This window comes from Rattus norvegicus, chromosome 2 (genome assembly GCF_021556685.1).
Source record: "Rattus norvegicus strain SHRSP/BbbUtx chromosome 2, alternate assembly SHRSP_T2T, whole genome shotgun sequence".
In the NCBI taxonomy this organism is placed as follows: Eukaryota; Metazoa; Chordata; class Mammalia; order Rodentia; family Muridae; genus Rattus; species Rattus norvegicus.
Window position 1 is genome coordinate 102,876,863 of NC_141535.1, and position 25,460 is coordinate 102,902,322.

The window sequence follows — 25,460 nt, forward strand, 5'->3', positions numbered from 1 at the left end:
TGAAGCAAGGGAACCACAGGCTCAAGGTCATTCTGGGTTGGAGAATGAGGATGTGGCCGGTGTCTGAGCTATACATGGAGAAACCATGCCTAAGAAACAATCGGGAAATCATTATGTGCTTTCTGCTGGGATGGCACCCTGCCACTTATGATAGAACCCTACCAATCTGAATCAGATCCACCCTTTACACGTAAGCACCAGCTTATGGACGGTGAAAGGAAACAAAGATCTCTTAAATGTCACTGCAGCCAGCAATAACCAGAATGTGAGACATTCTAAAGAACAAAAGTGGGTTTCTTAACAGAAACAAAATAAATAAAAGGGAAAAGTGGAATGTCTGTACATTATAATAGATCATAGAGAAATAGAAATAGTCACAAATGCAATGTCTGGCTTTTCTTTGGAAGCCTATCCAGTTAAACTAAGTAGACAAAAGCTATCTCAAAGGCTGAGGCAAGAGAACCAAAAGCTCAAGACTCATCTGAACAGTGCAGTGAGATCCTGTCTCAAATGAGGAAACCAAACCAAGTCAAGCATGGTAAGCTGGAGCATCATCTGATATTAATAAGTACATCGATCTTAGCTTGATTACATGTAACCAAAGTATCTGGGAAGTGAAGGCAAGAGGACCAAGAAATACAAAGCTAGTCGGGGCTACCTAGGACCCTGTCTCAAAATAAAATAACAACAAAGACAATAAAACAAAGTGAGTGTTTTAGTTCTGGTTATGGTATTATAGCTGTACTTTAATATGACTTCCTGTCCTTTAATGATGTACATTGAAACACTTCTGAATGGAATGACTTATCTGAGGTTAGTTTCAGAAGAATCAGAATGGGATCTAACTCAAGGAAGTGGTAGAATGTTTATTTAGCGGGTAGAAAGCAGGTACAACATATACCAAGCACAGTGGCAAATGCCTGGAATCCCAGAACTGGAGAAGTAAAGGCAGGATGATCAGTTTAAGCTCATCCTCAGTTGCATAGTAAACCCAGCTACAAAAATGGAACCCCGGTTCAAGAGAAAACAAATAAACAGCAAAAACTAAAGCACTGGGCAAACAACCAAACCAAACCAAAGACAAATGCCAGCCAGAAGGTTACATGAACACATAGAAAAAAATGAAACTAAATAGCTACTCCTTTAAAATAATCGAAAGAATCATGAGACCAGTGAGATGGTTCAGTGGCTAGAGGCACTTGTTTAAAGACCTGATGTCTTGTATTTGAGCCCCAGATACTACAAGGTGGCAGAAGAGAATGACTCCTAAGGGTTGTCCTCTGCATCATGAATTTTTCAGGCAAATGGATGGTACTAGAAAGCATCATCCTGAGTGAGGTTAACTCACACCCAAAAGGACATGTATGGTATGTACTCACTGATAAGTAGATATTAGCCAAAAAGTTCAGAATACCCATGATACAACTCACAGACTGTAGGAAGCTTAACAAGAAGAAAAGCCCAAGTGTGGAAGCCTGAAACCCACTTAGAAGGGAAACAAAATAATCATGGGAGGCAGAGGAAGGGAGGAACTTGGTGGGAGAGGGACGGGGGAGGCAGGATCATGTATGGGGAGAGAAGGGAGGGACACCCAGAGGGTCAGGAGAATGAATCGAAATATGCAGTAGTGGATGTTAAGGGACAGCTGGTACCCCTAGAAAGTCCCAGAGACCTGGGATCTGAGAGGTTGCCAGGACTCAATGGGGATGACATTAGCCGAAATGCCCAACAGTGGGAAGATGGAACCGAAAGAGACCACCTCCAGTAGACAGACATGGTCCCCAGTTGAGGCAGGGGGGCCACCTGCTCATCTTCAAAATATTTAAGCCATAGTTGTTCCTGTCTAAAGGAAATGCAAGGATAAAAATGGAGCAGAGACTGAAAGAAAGACCACCCAGTGACCAACCCAACTTGGGATCCATCCCATGTGGCACACCAAATCCTAACACTATTACTGAGGCCATGTTGTTTGTGCAGATAAGAGCCTGGCATGGCTTCCTCGGAGAAGCTTTACCAGCAACTGACTGAGACAAATGAGTCAACCATTGGATTAAGGTCGGGGGCCTTAGCTTAACTGCCTTGCTGTAGGAAATGAGTCTCACAGGGTTCTTGGTTAGAATCAAGGAAAACTTTCACAGTTAATTTTAATCTAAATATGACGAAGCATCACATAGGAAAAAAACATGGTAGAAATACTACAGTATTTGTCAACAGAGAGGGGCAGAGTCACAGATCATACTGCAGCAGGCTGAAGAGTTTCAGGACTCATGATGGTAAATGCAGAAAAGAATTTCAAGACTAGTTCGTGTGAAGTAGCGTTGGAGGTTTTATTAAAGCTATTTTAGGACTTGGGAGATGACTCAATGGGAAGAGTTAGAGAAAGGACTGAAGGAGCTGAAGGGGATTGCAACCAGACCCCTCAGAGCTCCTAGAAACTAAGCAAAACAACAACAACAAACAAAAACAAAAACAAAGCATACATGGGCTGGTTTGTGGCCCCCAACATATGTGTAGCAGAGGACTGCCTTGTATGGCCTCAGCGGGAGAGGAGGCATTTAATCCTGTGGAAACTTGATGCCCTAGGGAAGAAGGTGCTACTGGGGGTAATGGGGATGGGCAGGTGGGAAGCACCCTCTCGGAGGGAGTGAAGAACTTGGGGAAGGAAGATGAGGAAGAGGGACAACCTTTGAAATGAAAATAAATAATTTAATAAAGATCTTTTTAAAAATAAAAGAGTTGTCCTCTGATCTCCACATGGGTTCCATGGTATTTTTACGTCTATGAACACACACACACACACACACACACACACACACACACACACACACCATTTTTAAAATTGAATGAATCAGAAGAAGGACGAGCCTCTAGAGGAAACAGTACTGTAGGCTACTGATAGCTGAAGGTGGCTTTTATGAAACCTGGATAGGAATAAAAAGGTATCCTCTTCACCTTGGAATCTGGCTAAAACCTCTCACCACCAGCAAGCCAAGAACTCCAGAACAATTAACAACTGCTTAGGGTTTTTCTTCTCTCCAGATATCAATCTGTAATTTTCTAGAAATCTCACCAGAAACTTTACTTGAAGGGGAAGTTCTAAATGTACTAAACTCCTTGTGCAAGTCTAGTGCCTTGGAGTTGAACCTAATCAGAGTCTAAGTCCATCCAAAGCATCTTAGGAGCCACACTATAATCTCAGAGGATGATGAGATGTAAACAGAGAGCCATCCGAATGATACACATGGTGAACGTAAGACTGATGCAACTCTCTTGAAGAGCCTATAGCAACACTTGTCTGTTTCTTACTTAGATTCTGTGACTTCTCTCTGAGAAGCATACATCAATACTCTTCAGTGTGCTGTTTATCAAAATGCTTTAACCAGGTGATGGTGGCCCACACCTTTAATCCCAGCATTTGGGAGGTAGAGGCAGGCAGATCTCTGTGAGCTTGAGGCCAGCCTGGTCTACAGATTGAGTTCCAGGACAGACAGGGGCTGTCTTAAAAAAAAAAAGAAAGAAAAGAAAAAAGGAAAAAATGCCTTTTAAAATGATGTATGTCATGTACTCACACAGATATATATATATATATATGTATATATATACACACACAGATATATATATATATATATATCTTAAAAATAAAGTGTGTGTGTGTGTGTGTGTGTGTGTGTGTGTGTGTGTGGTGTGTGTGTGTCCAGGTGTCACAGAATGCATGTGGAGGTCAGAGGGCAACCTTAGGTGTATTGCTTCATACTTTCTACCTTGTTTGATACAAGGTCTTTTATTATGTGTCAGATCATGACTCAGGCTAGCTGGCAAAGGGAGATCCTGTCCCACAGGTGTAAGGTTCTCCCATGTCTGCCTCCTGTCCCACAGGTGTAAGGTTCTCTAGTGTCTGCCTCCTGTCCCGCAGGTGGAAGGACTGGGCTAAAGACTAGCACACCTGGTTAAGTGGGTTATAAGGATCTAAACTCAAGTCTGAGCTTGCACTGTAAGTGGTTTACCCATTGAGTCATCTCCCAAGTCCTAAAATAGCTTTTATAAAACCTCCCACGCTACTTCCCACTAACTAGTCTTGAAATTCTTTTCTGCATTTACCATCATGAGTCCTGGAACTCCAGCCTGCTGCAGTATGGAACTGTGACTCTGCCCCTCTTTGCTGACAAATACTGTAGTATTTCTATCATGTTTTTTCCTTTGGTGTATGTGATGCTTCGTCATATTTAGATTAAAATTAACTGTGAAAGTTTTCCTTGATTCTAATCAAGAACCCTGTGAGACTCGTTTCCTACAGCGAGGCAATTAAGCTAAGGCAAAAGCAGCACAAGAAGCAATGAACCTTGATGGATAGAAGAGACCCCATGTAAATAACTTAATCTGTATTACCATATGGGACTGTCATTCAGCTTGACATGGAGATGGGTTAATGTAGTCATTATTCTGTCTCCTGTTTTACTAAACACTACATCATAAGAAAAGGAGTTTCTGTTTTTGTCCTTCATGGTGACATTTTTGGGTCTCTGTGATAAAATGAAATTGACCTTAGAATGTCAGATGCTATGCAATAGTCCTCAAGGATTCTCTGAGCTATTGGGATGAGAGGCACAGAAAGTCAAAAGGAAAATGTCTTTGCTACATTTATTTATTTTGTGTAGGAGTATGTCTTTGGGTTTCCATTGAGGTAAAAAAATCACCATGACCAAGAGACACCATGATCAAGGCAACTCTTATTAAAAAAAAAGAAAGAAACTAATTGGGTTGGCTTACAATTTCAGAGGTTCCAACCATTATCATCATGACAGAAAGCATGACAGCATCCAGGCAGACATGGTGCTGGAGTAGCTGAGAGTTCTATATCTTGATCCAAAAGCAGTCAGAAGACTGCTTCCAGGGAGCTATCAAGAGGTTCTCAAAACTTATCCCCACAGTGACACACTTCCTCCAGCAAGGCCACACCTATTCCAACAAGGCTACATCTAGTAATAGTACCACTCCCTGGGCCAAGCATATTCAAACCACCACAGGGTCCCAGGATCGAATACAGGCTGTCAAATTCAGTGGCAACAACCTTCACTTACTGAGCCATCTTCCTGGCCTCCTTAAGTCAAAGGACCTTTTCAAGGCAACTGCTGACTCATTTCCCTCTCTTCATCCAAATAGCAGACAACCTTTCAGTTATTCAGGATTCTTTCAGAAAAAGCTGAACAATCCATTTAGGAAGAAAAACCTTCCAGGATCAAATATACTAAAGAAAGCAAAGTCTGTTTTCTTCTAATATCCCCAAGTGGATTGCTCTGTAATATTTGCCATTTGATTACCAATTTGTTCCAAATCGCCTTTAGGGGTTTATGCATATACATTAGTAAATTCCAAACTGAAATGTAAGAACCAATGAGCTCATGGAAGAAAAGTTATATTCATCATCTGTTACTTCCTACAGCATACTACAGATTGTCTCAAGCCTAATACAATAAGCATGTATTAACTCCCACTCTGTGCATAGGCAGCTTACCTGAGCTTAGCTGTGTGCTTCTGTCTTGGTATCTCACAAAGGTAGCATAGAGGTGTTCGCTGTGGCTGCAGTCATTTCAAGGCTTCCGCAAGAGGAATTTTTCCCAAGCTGAAGCCACATGGCATTTAGTAGGATGTAGGCTGCCACAGACTGAACATTGGACCTTTATTGCAGCCTATTGCTAGAGAACTCCTTGCCATTGGCTTCCCTCAGAGTGAGTAAAAGAGAGATAGGAGTAGGCAAGGCAAGATCAAGGCTGAGATCTTTTTGAAACCTGATCTTAAAATCAGCATCCTCTGGCACTTGCTATAGTTTCATAAGAATTATGTTAGTAACTCCAGTCCATGTTCAAGGAGGAATTACACTAGGAGGTGGGGCTTAATGAAGTAGCTATCTCAGGGCTATAAACAAATAATTAATAAACATGATAAGGGCCTGGAGAGATGCGTCTGTGGTTAAGAGTGCTTGGTGTGCAATCATGAGGAGAAATGTTCAGATCCCAGGACCCACTTAACAAGCCACCTATAACTCCAACTTTGAGGAAGACAGAGCCTAGCTGAGAAATTGAAAGCCATAGATTCAGGGAGAGATCTCACGCCTCAAAGGAATAGGTGAACAAGATTAGAGGAATACAGATACACAGGCCATATGCTCACACAGATAGATACAAATACTAACAATTCTTTTCAGTCTTTATTCACATATTTATGTATATGAGTGCTCTATCTGGCATATTCAATTACATACCAGAAGAGGATATCAGATCCCATTATAGATAGTTATAAGCCACTATGGGAATTGAACTCAGGACTTGTGGAAGAGCAGGCAGTGCTCCTAACCACAGAGCCATTTCTCCAGCTCATCAGATAATTCTTAAAAACAAACAACATGGTGGAAATGTATCAGACTTGTCTGCTCATAGTCTAAATTCAAAGATATGCCAGGATTCTTGGTATCTAAATCATTGTTTTTAAACACCATTCTAGGGCTCCTTGGAGAAAGGGCTGATTGTCTATCTTGGAGCAAGAAATACACAAATCGAGTCAGTAGCGCCTGTAGTTCTAGAAGAAAGGACATAACCAAAAAAGCAAAAAAGGCCACATAAGCCAACCTAAAAGAGTTTCATGAGTGCTTTGTGCAAGGAAATAAAAAAAAATCACAGGATAAACTTAAAACCACCCCCCCTCTCTGTGTTTGTAAGTCTACATTAATGACTGACTATAAATAAATGAGGAAAAAAAAGACACATTTTCCTGATAATAAAATCCAAATCTGTATGTACTAATGTAGTCAGGTGTGCTCTTTTCAGGAGTTGAGACTTCATCCTATAGTCCTCTTAGATGTGCACAGGATTTAGAACTTGTATTTTTTTTTTAAGATCTATTTATTATTATAGTTATGAGTACACTGTAGCTATTTTCAGACACACCAGAAGAGGGCCTCAGATCCCATTACAGATAATTGTGAGCCACCATGTGGTTGCTGGGAATTAAATTCAGGACCTCTGGCAAAGCAGTCAGTGCTCTTAACCTCTGAGCCATCTCTCCATCCCCCGGAACTCGTCTTAAACACATGCAGAACCCACTCCCCACCCCCCAACACACACACAAAGAAAACAAGAAGTGCAACTGTATAGTGAAGAAACCATCAGAGACTGATGGTCATATTTCATGAGTAATATGTCATACCAATAACATGCTCTTGTAAGCATTATATGAGTCATGTATCTCCATATGTAGCATTTTCCTTGACTTATAATCATAGGTGAATTATCTAAAAAAACAGACAATTTCAAATTTAGGACTATTATAAAAAATATCTGACCATATGCCTCAGAACTGTTACAGTCACATCAACTCATGAGGACTCAGACTAAAAAAAGAGTAGAGTAGACAAGGGTGACTTGATTAAGTGCCGTGCGGTGCAGTCCTTACACTGATAAACCTGAATAGAGTCTGGAGTTTTTGTCAGGAATTGTCTTAGTTAGGGTTTCTATTGCTTCAGTGAAACACCATGACCAAAAAGCAAGTTAGGGAGGAAAGGTTTATTCAGCTTACATTTCCACGTTGATGTTCAAAGGAAGTCAGGATAGAAACTCAAGCAGGGCAAGAACATGGGGGCAGGAGCTGAGGCAGAAGCTATGGAGGGTGCTGCTTACTGGCTTGCTTTGCATGGTGTCTTATGAACACAGGATTACCAGCCCTGGAATGGTACCGAGGGCTATGCCCTCCTCTACTAATCAGTAATTGAGAAAAATGCTTTACAGCTGGATCTTACTGTTGATTTCTCATCTGAAGCTCCTTCTGCTCTGATAACTCGTTTGTGTGAAGTTGACATAAAATCAGCCAGATTAGTAGTAGTAATGTATGAGTGTCGGAATTCTAATTCCATAAGTATATCACAGTAATATACGATTAGGAAACACTGGGTGAGGGAACATCAGACCTTTTTTCTACCCCTTGACACTTTTCTGTAAAACTTATTTTTTTTCTTTCTTTCAAAAAGCGAAGCTTAAAAGTTCAAAAGCAGGACTTTTTTCTATATTGGTTCCTGGCTGGACATATTTCAAACCCTCTTTTTCCTTCACTAGGGTTTGGTACCAGGCACCATGTTGATAGGCTCTTTGTGTCACAGTATTGAACGAGATGGCACACAGCTTGGTCATAATTCTTAGAAATGACTCTACTATTGGGGAAACAATAATTTGTGATGAAATTGTTCAGAAGTGATAACTTCTTCATCTAGATTGTCAAAAAGTCCAGCGTCACTCCAGGGCACCTGAGGGCAAAGCAAGGTGGGAGGGAAGGAAGGAGTAGGGGGAGTTGTAAAGAAAAAAAAAAACAAACCAAAAAACAGATTTTAAGCCATCTTCAACTGATGGCTGCTATCAGATACTCTTCTTAAACAGACAATCATTTAGGCTTGTGTAGTGTCACACCGCAGAGTCACCTGTGAGTCACACAGCTAGTGATCAGGAATCCCGAAGTACCTATTAGCTTAGCAGTAAATCCTACAAGTATTTCAGAAACAACGGGCCATTGATAGGAATGGTTGCCCTGGTCTGTGGTCCCCATCAGTCCAATTCAGCAGCTTTTGTCTCTTCATCGAGCTTCAAACCAAAAACTCCTTCATGAATTGTTCTGACAGGCTTCCCTCCCCCAGCCGTGGTCATGGCCTGTCAGGCCCTTTTGTACTTACAACACTTGATCACATATGTTAACCTTGTTTTGATCTCCCTGCTATATGGCAGGCTCACCCAGGGTGTGGTTCAAAGCTTAAAAAAAAAAATCTTTGTACTGTCATAGTGGGCTCCCAATAAGCGGTTGTTGAGTAACTGAATTGAAGCTCTTGATGAAATACTGAAAGCAGTAGTCCGAAGGAATTCAAGCCGTTGGGGCAAGAACACCAGCGCTCCAATGTCTGCCCAGCGGACAGGGTAAGAGAGGAGGCTAAGTATAACAGTCACTGCCCACCTCCCGCCCCAACTCCTCCACTCTTTTCCGGTTGTGTTGGACATAGGTTTTCCAGTGGGGAAGGCTGGCCTTCAACTCTGGCTCCTCCAGCCTCCAACTTCAAACTGCTGGGGTTACATGCATGAGTCGCCACGCCCAGCTAGGAGCGGCCTCTTGTAATACTGATAGGCTTTCCCTCCAATTCATTTTTTATCGCACCCACACACACTACCATGCTGCATATAGCTAACTTGACCCAGACTGATCATATTTTCATGACAAGGTTATTTAAAATCTAGAATAGCTCTCATTAAAAAGTACGCGCACCAATTAGGCAGACTTTGAGGTGAGGTAACTGACGACAGGAAAAGAAAGTCTTCATTCCCTCTGAGCAGCGCCTTACACTCCTCCAGAACATACATCCCGGATGTGAGGCTGGAAACAAGAGATCGTCCCGGCAGAAACAAGTCCTCACAGAGCGTGGGGTGAGAAGGGATCGACATAGGCTACGTTAGGCTCTTTTCAGCGGGCACACATTTGAGACTTCACACGGAATGTGAGTCTTTCTACACCCAGAAGGGGCGAAGTTTACCAACAAAGTACCCCAGGCAAAAGCGCCGAAGACAAAGCGCAGCACACGATAAAGCACATGCCTCCGACTGGGCTCCGCGCGTGCGCACAGAGACCGGGAAAGGTAGCCGGCTCGGCCCAGGAGCAGACACGCCTTCGGCCCGCCGCTCCTGAACCCGCCTCCGGGCCGCAGCAAGCCGCTCACTGGTCAGCTTGGGCCGGGCCAGGGGCGGGGATTGGCTGATTGGCATAAGGTCCCGGGACAGCCAATCTGGAAGGCTGAGTAGCTGGGAAGGTGAGGGCTGCTTCGCGGCTGAGGTGAGCGGGGGGTCGGGGCGCGGAAAAGCGGTTGGTGAGGTGGGGAATGGCTACCACCCGGAGCTGGACGGCGGCGGGAGGCCGTGCTGTGGACTGGAGAGGGGAGGGGGCGCGGCTCGGCAGGGAGGCCGCCGGAGCCCCGAGCGGAGAACAGCCCTCTGGCTCGCCCGCGCCTGGCTTGCTGAGCTCCGCGGGCCGCCGGCCTGGCTCCCATCCCCCGCCGTCGGCGTTGCGCCTTCGCTGGGTCCCAGCTGGGGCGCCGAGCCGGGCAGCTCAGGGCGTTCAACCTGTTCCACCTGGCCCCAAGTTCCTGTCATTTTCGGCTCGCAGCTCTGAACTTTTTAGCCGTGCGCAGTTTGCGTGTAGCCAGACTACGGAGACTTTGAGATCCCCAGTCAAACTAACCAAACCTTCCTTTCCCCCTGATGGTTTTGTTTTGTGATTGGTCTGATGTAACCTCTTCTGGCGTTCACCTCAATTTGTGCTTGAGGATGGTCAATAGAAATTCTCTGATCCTCCTCCCCCCACCTCCCAAGTGCAGGGTTTAAAGCTTGTTTTACTACACCCAGAAAAAAAATTAAGGAATATTTCACGATACTTGGGAATTTAGCATTTTCTTTTTTGTTTTGTTTCGTTTTGAGACAAAGTTGTGTGGAATGCACTATGTAGGTTAGGTTGAACTGCCTAGAACCTAGGTCAGCCTCCTGCCTCAGTCACCACGCCCAACTCCATGAATAATCTTTTTATACAATCCAGTCACATTTTCCTAGCAGTTTTACATTACAATGACTTACTCTAGGAAGTCGCGGCACTTATACGATTTACTGTCTTGTTACATGAAAGTTAATCTTGTCCACCCCACCCCCCTCCCGCCTCTAGATTTGAGATGAGGTCTCACTATGGAGCCCTTGCTGGCTTGCAGGTTGATATATATAGACCAAGATGGTCTTGAGCCTGAGGGGACTCCTTGCTGACTTCTGTTATTTTGTTTTTTTCTAGACAGGGTTTCTCTGTGTAACTGTCCTGACTTGGCTGTACTGGAGTCTTCATGTAGACCAGGCTGGTCTTGAACTCACTGAGCTCCACCTGCCTCTGCCTCCTGAGTAATGGGATTAAAAGTATACAGTAGGCGCGGCTCCTTGCCTATGTCTTTAATGCTAAGATTATAAATAGATGTACATATCCAGTCCCAGTGCCAATTCCTTTCCCTCTCTCTCTCTCTCTCTCTCTCTCTCTCTCTCTCTCTCTCTCTCTCTCTCTCTCTTTCTTTCGAAAGAAGGTCTTGCTGGGCATTTCAGGCTAGCCACTTTGTTGACCAGACTAGTCTCAAATGCCTTTACTACCTTATTTTTCCAAATGCATGTATTATAGGCACATGCCACAAGGTGTGGCAGGCCTTTTGCTTCTTAATTTGAAAATACTTTATAGAGGTAGTCAACGTTTGTTGTGTATAAGTGGAAATCAATTTCTGTTACCTTTTTAAAAACGATTTTTAATTTTTTGTTACATTGTTTTGTGTGGAAAACATGGGCCTTGGTTCGCTTCCACCATATAGGACTCAGGGGTCAAACTCAGGCTATGATGCTTGGCAGCAGGCTCCCTTAACCCTCTTATACACCCACCCTTGAAAGCAGAGTGGCTAGTAAAAGATAGTTTAAACTCAGCCAGCAGGGGGCGCTCTTTACTGCTGTTTATGCAGTAGTAACCAGAATATAATATCTTGCAAGTAGTTCATTGTCACCAAATAATGTACAGATACTTGCTATCATTTAACAGTAGTTTATGGAACTGGATTTGACTAGCATAAGCTAATTGTTAAAATATAAAAGACAGTCAGAACATTAAGTCAAACCAGGAAACACAGTGAGATAAGTTGTAAATTTTCAGTGTAACTAGGAGTTTTAAACTTAAATGTTTTTTTAAGACAGGGTCTGACTTTGTGGTTAGAGCACAGCCTGGGCTATTACTCTGTGAGTTTGAGGCCAGCCTGGTTTACAAAGTGTTCCGGGACAGTCAGGGCTATACAAGGAAACCCTATCTTCAATCCCCAACCCCTAAAAGTTCTGTAGCACACACTTAATCCCAGTACTTGGGTAACAGAGGCAGGTAGATGTCTTGGAGTTCCAGACTAGCCTGGTTTATATAGTGAGTTCCAGGCCAGCCAGGGCTATATAGTAAGACGTAATCTTTGTTATTTTAAAAGTGAGATTACCATAGTAAATACTCATAGTTAATATATAATGGCGGTATACTGGGGAGTTGAAGCTGTATGATGGTTATAGAATGAGAACCTGCCTCAAGAAGAGGAGGAGGAAAGCAAAAACAACAACAACCACAACAACAACCCCAGAAAACGTATTCTATCCTGCTTGAAAAGTCACAGCAATACAGATATGTGTGCAAGTACTGGTGACGCTGGATGAGGCCAGCAAGTATCTACTCTATTGCTCTCCTCGATGCTTTTTGAGACTGTCTCTTATTAAGCCTAAATGGAAGCTCAAGATTTCAGCTGGGCTAGCTGACCGTGGCCTACAAGCTACCAGGATCCACTTGTTTCTGATCCTAAAACTGGGCTGCATGCATGCACACAACCATGGTCATGAGAAAACCAATTACCACATTGTCTACTTGACTATATATATATATATGTGTGTGTGTATTTAAAAATTAAGTATTATTTTTAAAAAGAAGGTAGTAGAAATCGGATCGCAATTATATCCAAACAAGCTTGACTATAAAGTGCTTACAAGCTAAGAAAAGTCTATCATAATGTGAAGTTAACTTTGTACCAACACTCTAATCTTTAAATTGAAATGCAAGTCTAGTAACTGAAGTGGAAGCTTAAGGGTTCTTTAAAAAGTCGATTGAATGGTGTTTTGCTGAGGCAAACACATGAAAGAAGGAACGTTTAGCTGAAGTGGACACAGGTGGAAGGTTGTTCTGTAAAGCAAGCGTGTAAAAGGACATGGGGTGAAGGATTCTTTGCTAAGGACATGCATGTATTGGTCTGCCTTACACTGTAGTTGTGCTGCATTTCTTGGACTCTATAGAGAGAAATGCACCATAGAACTAATTTCTGGTGGTTGTTGCAGTTTCTTGCCGCTTCAGTGGAATCAGGCTGATTGGCAGAGTGATGTCAGCTGAGACAGATGCATGTGCTGAGGGAAGGCACATGGAGGACACGTGATATTTGGAGGGTGTAAATTAGGACTGAACGGACAAAGACACGGAGGCTGAACTAGACTTGCTTATAGAGCTAGCTGTGCAGTGCTAGTGGGTCTCTAGTCTTTGCTGATTTTTGATTCCCTGAGAGGCACAGCCGAGGACTTCTGGTGTTCCTCGGGGTCCTTCCTGCTGACTTGAGCCAAAGCCTGGCTGTCTCTGCTAGGTAGTGCCACCACTGGTGATTCTTGTCCAGCTGATGACCTGTGAACTGAACTGCTGATTTCCAGACAACACAGACAGGAATTGCTCCAAAGAACCTTTCTAAACAGGTCTACTACCCCCACCCCGCACCCCATCTTTTCTTTCCCACTCCCTCTGGTGGATAGTAGGCTAAAAGGTAGATTAAAGCAGTTAAGGAACATCATTAAAAATAAGTTTCAAAAAAATTAAAGTTGTAAAAAAATTACAAGTGACCACTAGTGTACTTCACTAGTGTGGTTGATTCATCATAGTATTTTGGTATAACTATAAAATAATGATTTATTATTTGACTTATGGGTACAAATTCCTAGAACAATCTGAAATCAATCTACTGTGTTCACTATGTTCCAGGACCCAGCATTTTGTTTAATCTACATTAAATAATTTCATGACCTTAATTTCTTCTCTTGACAACAAAAAACTAATTAAAGCTAATTAAAATGACAAAAGCGTTCAAGTTTAGTTTTTGAAATTTTTCTTGAGGCAAGGTCTGAAGCTGTGTATGGTGGCACACTGGTTATTTCAGCTCATGGTGGGTAGAGGCAGGAGGAGCAGGTGTTAAAGGCCATCATGGGATCATGGGTAGAGGTGGAGAGATGGCTCAGCAGTTAAGAGGATTGGCTTTTCTTCCAAAGGACCCAGGTTCCATTTCCAGTACCTATGTGCAGCTAACAACTGTAACTCCGGTCCCAGGGCATAGGGTACCCTCATGTACATTTATAGTTCCAGCTCTGAGTGGTAGGAAGATCTCTTCTGGTCTCTTAATTTATAGATCTTTTGGTTTTCATGGAACTTGCTGTGTAGAAAAGGCTTGCCTGGAACTCACAGGGGTCCACCTGCCTCTCCCAAGTGCTGAGATTACTGGGGCACTCCATCAATATACTGCATATTGGCAAATACAAGTATACTTGCTAAATAAAATAAGTTTTAACAAACAACCAAGCTGGTCATGTAGCTTGCAGGATCTTCCTCAGACATCAAATACTAGATATGCAGCATCAACCTCAGCCTTCTAAGGTCATTCAAATAACAGGGGTCTGGAGAGATGGCTTAGCAGTTATGAGGCCTTGTTGCTTTCTTGTGTAAGAGCTCATTTCCGTTCCCAGCACCTACATGATGGCTTACAACTGTAACTCTAGTTCAGGGGATCCAATGTCTTCTGGCTTCTGGGCAGGTATGTGGTACATATACATGTAGGCAAAATGGTTAAATCCATAAAAATTAAGTAAACAACGACAAACCAAAAAAAAAAGGTCACATTTTGTTGAGGAAAAGATCAGCAAACTTTTGGAATATAGGGACAAAAGCACAGGAAAACAAATTCTCAAAAGACAGCAAACTTCGAACTAAACAGTTGTTGTTACTTAATTTTTCTAGTATTTACATTAGTGTTTGACATCAAAATGTAGATTGTCTTTTTTTGATGGAAGGAGTTAGTATGTATTGTCTTAGTGTTCTAAGAATAGGTTCTAATTTCTATTCATTCTCATTTACTTTTGGTTCTCTCTCACTGATTGCTACACCCCTCCCCATAAAAAGTAGTTTGTTGTTCCTTACAATGTATATTAGAGTAGCCTAGTTAATTAGCCTGTATACCATCATCACAGAGTTTTTAGGAAAAAGTATGCTTAGCTCAACATGTGTATCCATACACAAATGTAGTACAACCAATTTAAGCTTATGACCAGCTTACAAATAAATGGGATTTAGACTATGGTTATTTTATTTGGCTTTGACAGTAACTGTGGCATAAGCCCTAACCTACTCTTCTAACTGTAGGCTACCTCTCCAGCGGTGTACCCCAGATACTTACTGTTTCTCCTTGCCATGTGCTCATGGTTCCTCTTTCCTCAAAGCTCTGCTCTCCCTTGTTCTTCCTCTCTTCCTACAACCAGGTCACTCTAAACCCACCTGCCTCTAACCCCTCCAGTAATTGGCTGTAGCCAATTTTATTTAACCAATAGTTTTAAATCAAAGAACAAGGTTTACAGAACAAAAGCTTGTAAATGGGGGACCTTCAGGTATAGAATGTAGCATTACAATATACAGCAACAGACCGAACCTAACAACAGTGTTGGAAACAATCTGCAGCCTGTTTTAATGCTATTTCTTAGATCCCTGTAACCTTGTAAAAAGGTGGGCATGGTGGCCTACATTTATAATCTGAGCTCCTGAGAGATAGACAGGAGGACTCCGAGGCCTCACAGGCTACCCAGCCTAGGCAGATAGATAGCTCAGGACTATGAGAAACCCTGCCTCAAAGAACAAAGCCAGTGACGAATGAGAACTATATTTACCTGTAGGCATAAGCATAAATAATTTAGAATGTAGTTTATGCGGAGGATTATGTAGGATTATGCTGGCTTAATAAAGTGGTTGTAGGTTCTCTAAGATCCATGACTTCACCAGCCCTGGGTAGCTGGCTAGGTTTCTCTACCATTCATGATTTCTCTTGTTGAGTGGATCTTAGATCCAATAAGACTGCTAAGGTAATCACTATTGTATCATAAGGTTGTCTTGCCACACTGGTCATTGTTGTGGTTTATACCATAGCTGGGTAACATGGTTGGTTGCTTCTCTCCTTCGGAAACTTATATGGCACCTCCTGGTACCAGGGAAGCTAGTCCTGAGGGGAGGAGGCTTTCAGGTCAGATCCAGCCAGGGAAGAGCTCAACAATTGGTCATCTAAGACTAAACAGCCCTAAAACTGTATATACAAGTAACATGCGGCTTGAAACCTGTTGGGTTTTTGTTTGTTTGTTTGTTTTTGTCTTTGTTTTTTATTTTTTTCCCCCAAGACAAGGATTCACTGTGTAGCCCTGGATGTCCTGGAACTCACTCTGTAGTCCAAGCTGGATTTATTGGATTGGCTATGATCCCATTAGTCCAACAATAACTATCTCCTCATAGAAGCAACAAGGAGCTGTTTAGTCCATGAGACTGGATGTCTCAGCAGCCCCTAGAGAGGTGCCAGTCTTTTTGGTCTACGTTGGAATCCCAAAGAAGTTGTAGCACCAGTGAATGAATACACCAACAATAGGACAGTGAGAGTGAGCACAAACAGGCAAAACCGTTTCCTTCTTCCATACCTTTATGTAGGCTGCTACATAGAAAGTGTGGCCCATGTAGGGTGTGTCTTAGGGTTTACTGCTCTGAATAGATACCAAGACCAAGCCACCTCTTATAAAGGACAACGTTTAATTGGGGCTGGCTTAGAGTTTCAGAGGTTCAGTCCATTATCATCAAGTCAGGAACATGGCAGCATCCAGGCAGGCATGGTACAGGAGGAGCTGAGAGGTCTACATTTTCATCTGAAGGCTGCTAGCAGAATACTGACTTCCAGGAAGCTAGGATGAGGGTCTTAGAATGTGTCATGCCCATAGTGACACACCTACTCTAATAAGACCATAACTCCAAATAGTGCCACTCCCTGCCTGGGCCAAGCATATTCAAACCATGACAGGGTGGGTCTCCACCTCAAATGTCCAACCAAGAAAATCCTTCACAGGTATACCCAGCTGCCTGGGTTCTAGTTGATTCCGGTTATATTCAGATTGACAAGATTAGCTGTCATATATGAACACTTAAATTTATATACATGAATGTGTGTGTGTTTGTGTATGTATGATGTATGTATGTGTGTATCAGTGTTAGGGGGAAAATTCAAGCTGGATGGAAATTAGCCATCACATGAAGTATAACGTACATTATATGTAAGTCTATCACAAAACATAACATTCATGTAATATTCATCCAAGGAAAGAAAGTTTGCATATCAGAAAACAACTGTCAATTACCCAGATTGAATCAAAGGTAGCCACCATAACTCCTTTCAGTGTTTTAGTGTTTTGCCCTTTTTCTTTGTGATTTTCTTATCTATAGGAAATGTACTAGTGTCTTTTCTTAATTCCTGATAGTGCTAATGTATTTTTCTATTTTCTTAATGAATTTCATCAGCACACTGTATTTTTTTTACACTTAATAGACTCTCATTTATTATTTGCTTTTGTTTTTATAAAGGTTTTTTTTTTAAAGAAATTTTATCAAATTTATTTTATTTATATGAGTACACTGTAGCTGTCTTCAGACACACCAGAAGAGGACATCTGATCCCATTACAGATGGTTGTGAGCAACCATGTGGTTTCTGGGAATTGAACTCAGGACCTCTGGAAGAGCAGTCAGTGCTCTTAACCGCTGAGCCATCTCTCTAGCCCTATAAAGGTTTTTATATATCACCCAAACTGTCCATGAAATCACAACCATCCTGCTTCTACCTCTGAGGTGCAGAAATTAAAGGAATTTGCTCTTGTGCCTGGTAAACCAGCTCTTGACTTGGTTATCCTTCCCATTCTTAATAGATCTCTGGTGGTTTCAGGGTCAGGAGTTTTATTTTTTTCTTTTTCCACCTAATTTATTTGGCTCAAGCGAGAGGAGAGTTTGAATATTACCTAACTCATAGAAGCAAACATCATATAGATATGTATATATGTATGTATGTATTATACACATACATGTATAAGTGTGTATATATGCATTTATGTTTATATAACATGTATTTGTAGGTCTCCCTGTCTAATTCAAGCTGGTCTTGAACCCCCCCCCCCTTTTTTTAAAATTTTAATTACATTTTTCCCTTCCATTGTGTGGGTCCTGGGAATCCAGTGTGGGTCTTTGGGCATGACAGTAGGCACTTTACCCCTGAGCCATCTTGTTTCCATTTCCTTCGACTCTTGATTCCCCTGTGTCACCCTCCCACATACTGGGATTAGAGGTTGCCAGTATATATATGTCTTGATAGCCACTAAATATTTGAACAGCTATTACACACTGTCCTAAACGCTGAGCTATTGTATCTATCCAAACTGATTAAGTCAGATGAACAAGAAAACAATTTGGGCATATTATTTTAATATGCTAATGCACAGGAGGGTTTTTGTTTGTTTGTTTTGTTTTTTTCAAAACAGGGTTTCTCTGTGTAGGCCTGGCTGTAAGGGAACTCTGTAGAACAGGCTGGTCTTGAACTCAGGATCCACCCTCCTCCTCCTTTGGTGTGCTGGGACCAAAGGTGTGTGCCATCACTGCCCACATGCCCAGGAGGCTCTGAATTCTGGTTGATCAGGAAGGACTTCTTAGAGGAGGAGGCATAGCTAAGCTGAAACAAAGCATTAGTGAGACCTAATTAGTATAGGAGATAGTTGGTAAGTAGAATATTGACTACACATTGAAAGATGAAGAGTATATTGAAACTTTGGAGTTACTTTAATGACTATCAACGTGTAGACTGTGAAGGATGCAGAGAGGACGACAAAGAACTGACCAGATCAGAACAAATTAGGGTAACAGTGCATGGGAGGAGGGAACACCTGTCTATTTATGGTTGTGAAGGTTTCTAAGAACAAAGACAGTGAGATGGTATCTGGTGACGACAACTTGATTACAGAAAATGAAAGAAAAAAATGGACTAACTGTGATACCATTTTCTCAAGTAAGAACATGGACAACAGATTTGGGAGGCAAGTTTTCAATTTCAGGTTTTAAATGCAGGTGGGAGAAACTAGAAAATAGTGATGGACCTAATAAGGTGAAGAGGGGATTTTTGCTATGCGGGATGTTTTTGGTGTTGTAAGAAGTGACAGGGTAGAGGACACTGACCATTTGTTTGGAATGAGGGACAAGAGCGACCAAGGGTACAGTAAATGCTGCACAAATACAAATGAATCTGTGGCAGGGCCCTGTGGGGTTTTTACTCAGTTGACTTACCAGTGTGTTGCTCTGTTTGCTGAGAAATGGAGAGGAAGGTGGATTTAAGAGATAGCCCACTTTCTGCTGTTTTAACAGAACATCCAGGAAGGATTTATTTAGCTGTTTTGGAGAAAGAAGTGCAGCACCTTGGCACCTGCTCCTGGGACAGTCACATTGTCCGGTGGGGGAAAGGAACAGCAAGAGAGGGAGGCTGGGGAGATGGCGTGCATACAGGTGTTAAACTGGTTCTCCTAGTCAGAAACTAACTGCACTGACACACCCTCTCTGTCCACCTGACCTCGTACTCAGATCACCTCTTGTTTTGCTTTGCTTTGTTTGAGACTGAGTGTTGTGTAGCCTCCACTAGCTTTAAACTCAGTAGAGCAGATTTTCTCATTGAACACAAGTTAGTCTTTCCGTCCAGATTATTACTATTTGGGGATTAGATTTCTATCATAAACACTATTGTTGTGGGGACCCAGGCATGGTGGATCACGCTTGTTTGGGTTTTTAAATACTTGTTTTATGTGTGAGTGCCTTTATGTACACCATGTGCATACAATACCCTCCGAGGCCAAAAGAGCCTCAGATCTGTGACGCTGGAGTTATAGGTGGGGTTGTTAGAGCTGCCATGTGGGTGCTGAGAACTGAACTCAAGAACCTGGGTCCTTTGCAAGAGCAACAAGTACTCTTGTAATTCTGTTGTTTAGGAAGAGGGAAATCAAAGCCATCTTTGCTAGCATAATGAGAATGAGGCCAACCTGGGCTACAAGACACCTTGTTTCAGAAAGGCGCAAAACAAAACACAAAAATATTGGAGGGCATAGTCAAACTATAGCAGATAGCATAGATAAGTTTGAAACAGCTATTCTGGAGAGTGTAGAGGGGGCAGTTAGGATAGAGATGTGTAAAAAAGCTTATTAAATTGTTGGAAGTTGAATTTATGAATTTCAAAGAAGAAATAACTGAAATTAGGAAATCTAAGAGTGAAGTGACCCTTGGATGCTTTTGGTGGAAGAATATGAGGGTGAAGACTGATTAGGAGATTATTGCTGAGTAGGCCAGGGGGCAGCTGTACAGTTGTGTTGTGAAGCCTTTCATACTGTGAAGAAAAAAGAACTGTCCAGATAACAGCTATAGGGTTCTGTGAGTGAGAGTCAGCCTGGGTATGTGTAGCCTTCGGCTGCAGCTTCTTGAATACTGGGTTTTAGATTTCTTTCTGGTGATACTAAGGACTGAACCTGGGGTTTTGTGCATATTACAGCCCTCAGCGCTAGATTTGGTGTAAGTGTGCATGGGGAATCTTATCTTGACCTCAGATTGACTGAAGCTGAAGGTAACCCTGAATCCCTGACCTATCAAAGCTTCATCCTGCAGGAACAGGGTTATGGGAACTCACCACAGATCCCAAGCTTTGTGTGTTTCTGTTGTTTTCAGTTTCAGGTGATGTCTTGCTATGTACTCCTGGCTGGCCTGTGGAGCTCAGTCTATAGAACAGGCTGGCCTCATACTTGAAGAGCTCCATCTGTCTCTGCCTAAATCTTGGTTTTAAGTAAGAAAGTAAACATACTTTGGCTAAATAGTAAAGACTATATGAGGGAGAAAAGTGTTTCTGTCCACTCTTGTCAGCTTTAATAGTTTGATATATGTCTTTCTGTGTATAAGAAAAATAAAAGTCGAGGAATTTTATAAAAATGAGATGATAATGTTCAGATGATAATGTTTGTAACAATATATAATGTAAATGGACCTTCAAGTCAGTATATAACTATATATACATACTATTTTATAATATTCTGTGGTCTATTCATAACCTTTAAAAGCACTGCCAAGTATGTACAGAGTATGTATAGCAAAAACTTCTTTGTTGTGTAACTTGTTCTGAGGCTGTATTTTAGCTGGGTGTGGTGTAATTTTGCTCTTTTTCTGAGGCAGGGTCTCATGTAGTCCAGGCTGGCCACAGACTGACCATGATGTCTTCAATCCCAGCACTTGGGAGGCTGAGGCAGGTAGATGTCTGAATTGAACCAACCAGGTCTACATACTGAGTTTCTACAAACTGAGTTCCAGGCCATCATCTATGGCTTCGTAGAGAGACAATGAAACCTGCTTTTGCAGGCCCAATCAGGGCAAACATGGTGATAGGTTTTGCCCTTTCCCCCTTTCCTTCTCCTGTTAGATTACACGTCTAAAGCTAGCCCCCAAGGGCTATTCCATCTTTTGGCCACTGACTTTCCTGAGACAAAACACCAATGTTCTTATTTGGCTAATCTGTCCAATCAAGACTTAATAACTCACCCTAACACAGACTACCCTACCCCCTTTTTCCCCTTAAAAACCACTCCTGCCGAAACACTTGTCACTGCTGCTTACTGTCTGCCTTTGCCTGATTCAGAGGCATCCTCCTCCTAATTGCCCCTCCATGGTAATAAAGTTGGTGTCTAGGTGTGTCCTGTACTGATTCCTGTCCAACCTCCCCTACAGACCCTGCCTCAAACAACCAACAAAACAAGGCTATATTTTAAAAAGTTTACTTGAAGTATAACTTACACTCCAGAAAAGTTTGTAAACATCTTGGTGAATTTTTACAAAGTCAGCACACGAGTATCTGTGCCAAGAAGTAGAACCACCGGTGTCCAGGGGCCCTGGAGCTCTGCTGACACCTCCTATCAGCCATATCCTCTTCCCTGTAGTTTTGCCCTTTTTGTCTCATGTAGCCTAGGCAGAACTCACACTCACCGTGCTGCCGGTGGGGGGGGGCAGGGTGCGGGGGGGGGGTGGGGGGGGCTTGACTGATCTTTTGCCCTCCTATGGATTTAGGGATGACAAGCATGTGCCTGTGCTTGTCTGACCTGTTGATGTCTTTCTGAGAGTGGCAGCATCTGTGTGAGAGTCAGACTCTTACAAGCATTTGGCAGCACCATCATTGACAGTCAAGTGTGCAGAATTACTTTCAGGGAAGGGCGTGGAGTGAAGGCTTAGTGAAAGTCAAGCTGAACTGCAGCACTGGCTTGCATGTCCTAAGTGACCAAGAGTCACAGGTTCAGAGCCAGAGTTGGAAAGAGCTCAGCTGGGAGGTACACTTGCTGCTTTCCAGAGAACTGAGTTCAGTTTCCTGCACCCATGTTAGGAGGCTGAAAAACTCCTCTTTACAGATACAGCCCCAGGGGGTTTGGTGCTGTCCTCAGGTCTTCTTCAGGCTCTCACATGCATCTGGCAGACTTGCAAACAGAGCATAAAAATTAAAAAAAAAAAAAAAAAAGAAGAAAGCCAAGGGGCCATTCTTTTGCCATATAATCTGTTTGAGGGGTTTGTTTTGTTTTAAGGGAGAAATTGGCAGGAAGCAACATTGACGCATTTAAAGTAATAGTGAGCGGAACTGTTTTAGAGAAGTCTGAAGAAACAGCAGTATTCCAGTGGCTAGCCAGTTTTCCATTAGAAATGAGCATGGCCTAGAGAAACTCCATGGTGAGTGAGTGATGAATATGTGGAGTTGGGATGTTCCTTAGAGCACAGTGGAGGTCATTAACCGCCCATTTTGATTTGACATGACAATTTCTATAGTTGAATGAATCAGTATTTCATAAAATTCTTTATATCCTGGGACATCTTACTGGTTCTGATTTTCTTGAGAACCCTGACCAATGTAGTATTAAAAATAAAGAAATGTGGCTAGGTTTGGTGCACATACTTATAAACTGAACTCAAGAAGCAGAGGCAGGATCAGAAATACAAAGTCACTTTATGCAGTGAGTTAAAACTAGCTTGGATTCCAATAGATCCTGACTGAAAAAAAAATGCAAGCAAAAAAACAAAAAACAACTCAGGCCGCCTAGGTCAGTTGGTAAACACAGGGACCCGAATTTAATCCCCAGAACCCAACTGAACTGTGGATAATGAATGCTTGTAATCCAAGCACTGGGAGGAGGGATAGGCAGATCCCTGGGGCTTGCTAACCAGCCAAGTATACCCTGCTCAGGCAAGTTCCAGGCCAAGGGCAGACCTTGTGTTGAAAGAAAAGTGGGGAAGTGGGGGGCATGGAGGAGGTAGAGGATGGGGAGTAGGGATAGATCTCGGAGTTCAAGGCCAGCTGGCCTACAGAGAGAGAGTTTCAGGACAGCCAGGGCTACACAGAGAAACCTTGTCTCAAAAAACTGGAAGTAAAAAAAGATATGCAGCCGGTGTCCTGCTGTGTAGTTAAGGCTGGCAACTCTCAGTTCTTCCTGTGCCTGGGAAGTGTTGAATTGCAGGAGTGACTAATCTATGAAAATGGTGGTGGGATGCTGCTGTTTGTCTTATTTGCTGGTGGTATATTCTTATGTAGGCCCTGTGCCTCATACGCTGATCCTCTGCCTCAGTCTCCTCAGTGCTACCACACTCATGAAGTTGTTTTTGCCACAAGATTCTTGTAGTTTAGGATGGCTTTGAACAACTGATTCTCCTGCCTTTTTCTCCAAATGCTGGGATTTACATGTGAGGTTTGCCACATCTGACTGCTTTATAAAAACACTCATTTCTGTTTTGACAGTTTCGAGAATTTGTTTTTAAATTCTTTTTGACTCAAAGAAGAATTTTCATATAACCTGCATAGAACAAGGAGATACTACAATGTATCTGATCTAAGGTCTAGTCATGGGGATTTTTATAAAGTAATGAAGACATGTATGTTCTGGTTAGTGTTGGATATGCTGCATGATTTCACATTACAACATCATATCCTTGTGTCACGCTTATGTTCTTGTTGTTGTTATTATATTTTATTTTTATAAATTATTTTTATTTTGTGAGACAGAATAGCCCTGGCTATCCTGGAACTGTGTGGACTAGGCTGCCTGGTCCTTTGCCTGCCTTTGACTTCTGAGTGCTGCGATTATTAGGTGTGCTACCGTGTAAACATGCTAAGATGCGTAAATGTGTAAATTTTGTTTTCTCTAAGTTTTGAGGTGTTGTATTTTAAGCTTACTTTGTGAGACATGTAAGCAGAGATTCTAAATAAAAATGACCTCATCTTACTACTCAGATGTAAATTGTTTATACTACACTCAGTATTTGCATTGAAATTTTCAGTGTGCTCTATGGACCATGTGCTGCTATGGATGCCTGAAGTACTTGACCTGCAGGTTGGGAAGACTCAGCCATCTCCATGCTGGGCTGGATTAAGTGCCTGATGAGGATGTGGTTTCAGCGAGTTGGGGTCAGCATGCAGTCGGTGAGTGTTCACAGCCCATCCTAAAATCCAGAAATTTAGAATTCCTGAGGCTTTTCTGAGAAAATGAGAGAACCTTTTTTTTTTTCTTTTTTTCCGGAGCTGGGGACGGAACCTAGGGCCTTGCACTTGCTAGGCAAGCGCTCTACCACTGAGCTGAATCCCCAACCCCAATGATAGAACCTTTGACATTTACGTTTATTGTTTGTATGGTGTGATTTGATTATTGTTTAAATCACAGAAATGGGTCTGTTTCCAGTACAGTGTTTTAAAATGTAACAATACAGAGGAAATTTAGCCTATTATATAATTCTTTGCCATAGACTTTTACTTATTTTTTTATGTTTTGTTTTTTTGAGACAGGGTTTCTCTGTGTAACCCTGAATATTCTGGAACTCACTCTGTAGACCAGGCTGTCCTCGAACTCAGAGATTCACCGCCTCTGTCTCCTGAATGCTGGCTTTAAAGGTGTGTGCCTCCACCACCTGATGATTTTATTTATTTTGGAGATTATGATTTTATAAATTTTTAAAAATATATTCAAGATCCCAGTTTGTCCCAGGCTGTCTTGTAAGTTAATAAATAGGCCAGGCTGGTTTCAAACTCAGATTTTCATCCCTAAACTAGGAACAAGAGTACTTGCCAGTATGGTTAACCATGGATTAGATGGCAGTATCTGTCTGGATAGGGACATCAAGGGAATAAAAAAGGGACCGACACACATACAGTGAAACAGGGATCAGGTGGGTAACATTGTGTGTTTTCTCAAGAATGTGGCATGAACGTGAACTTGATAGTAGTCTTAAATTGTCCTAGAAGCCCAAACTGGCCTCCTTTACCTGTTTCATCTGCGTCCTCATTTTAAAAAGATGAACAACTTTTTAAAACATTCATTGTGCATGTGTTCAAGCATCAGAAAGGCTTGAAGGACTTGGTTCTTCTACTATGTAGATTCCAGGGATGGGACTCAGCTCATTGAGCTTGGCACCAAGGGTTTTTCCCTGCTGAGCCATCTTTCTGGCTGGAGTCTATTGTGTGTGTGCATTCATTTGCTACATTGGACACTGGACCTAGGGCCTGGAACATGCTAGGCATGGCTCTACCTCTGACCTACATCTCCAGCTCCCAGCTCCCTTTTTAAAAACATGGTGTATATGTGTATGATGTATGTATGTTCATGCATACTATAGCACATGTTAGAGGTTAAAGGGTAACTTTGTGGATCAGTTCTC

The 25,460-nt window shown here is 42.3% G+C and overlaps 1 protein-coding gene across 3 annotated transcripts in view; it reads left to right on the forward strand.

Annotated features, from left to right (window-relative positions):
* Positions 1-8,290: 8,290 nt before the first annotated feature.
* Mtfr1 (mitochondrial fission regulator 1) overlaps positions 8,291-25,460 on the forward strand; it is a 35,850-nt gene continuing 18,680 nt past the window's right edge. Inside the window, exons 1-3 of one of the 3 annotated variants that reach the window (XM_087625339.1) lie at positions 9,803-9,852; positions 10,852-10,977; positions 24,090-24,231. In XM_087625339.1, coding sequence (XP_087481465.1) covers positions 24,166-24,231 — 66 coding nt within the window. In that variant the 5' untranslated portion in view covers positions 9,803-9,852; positions 10,852-10,977; positions 24,090-24,165. 3 annotated transcript variants of the gene reach the window in all.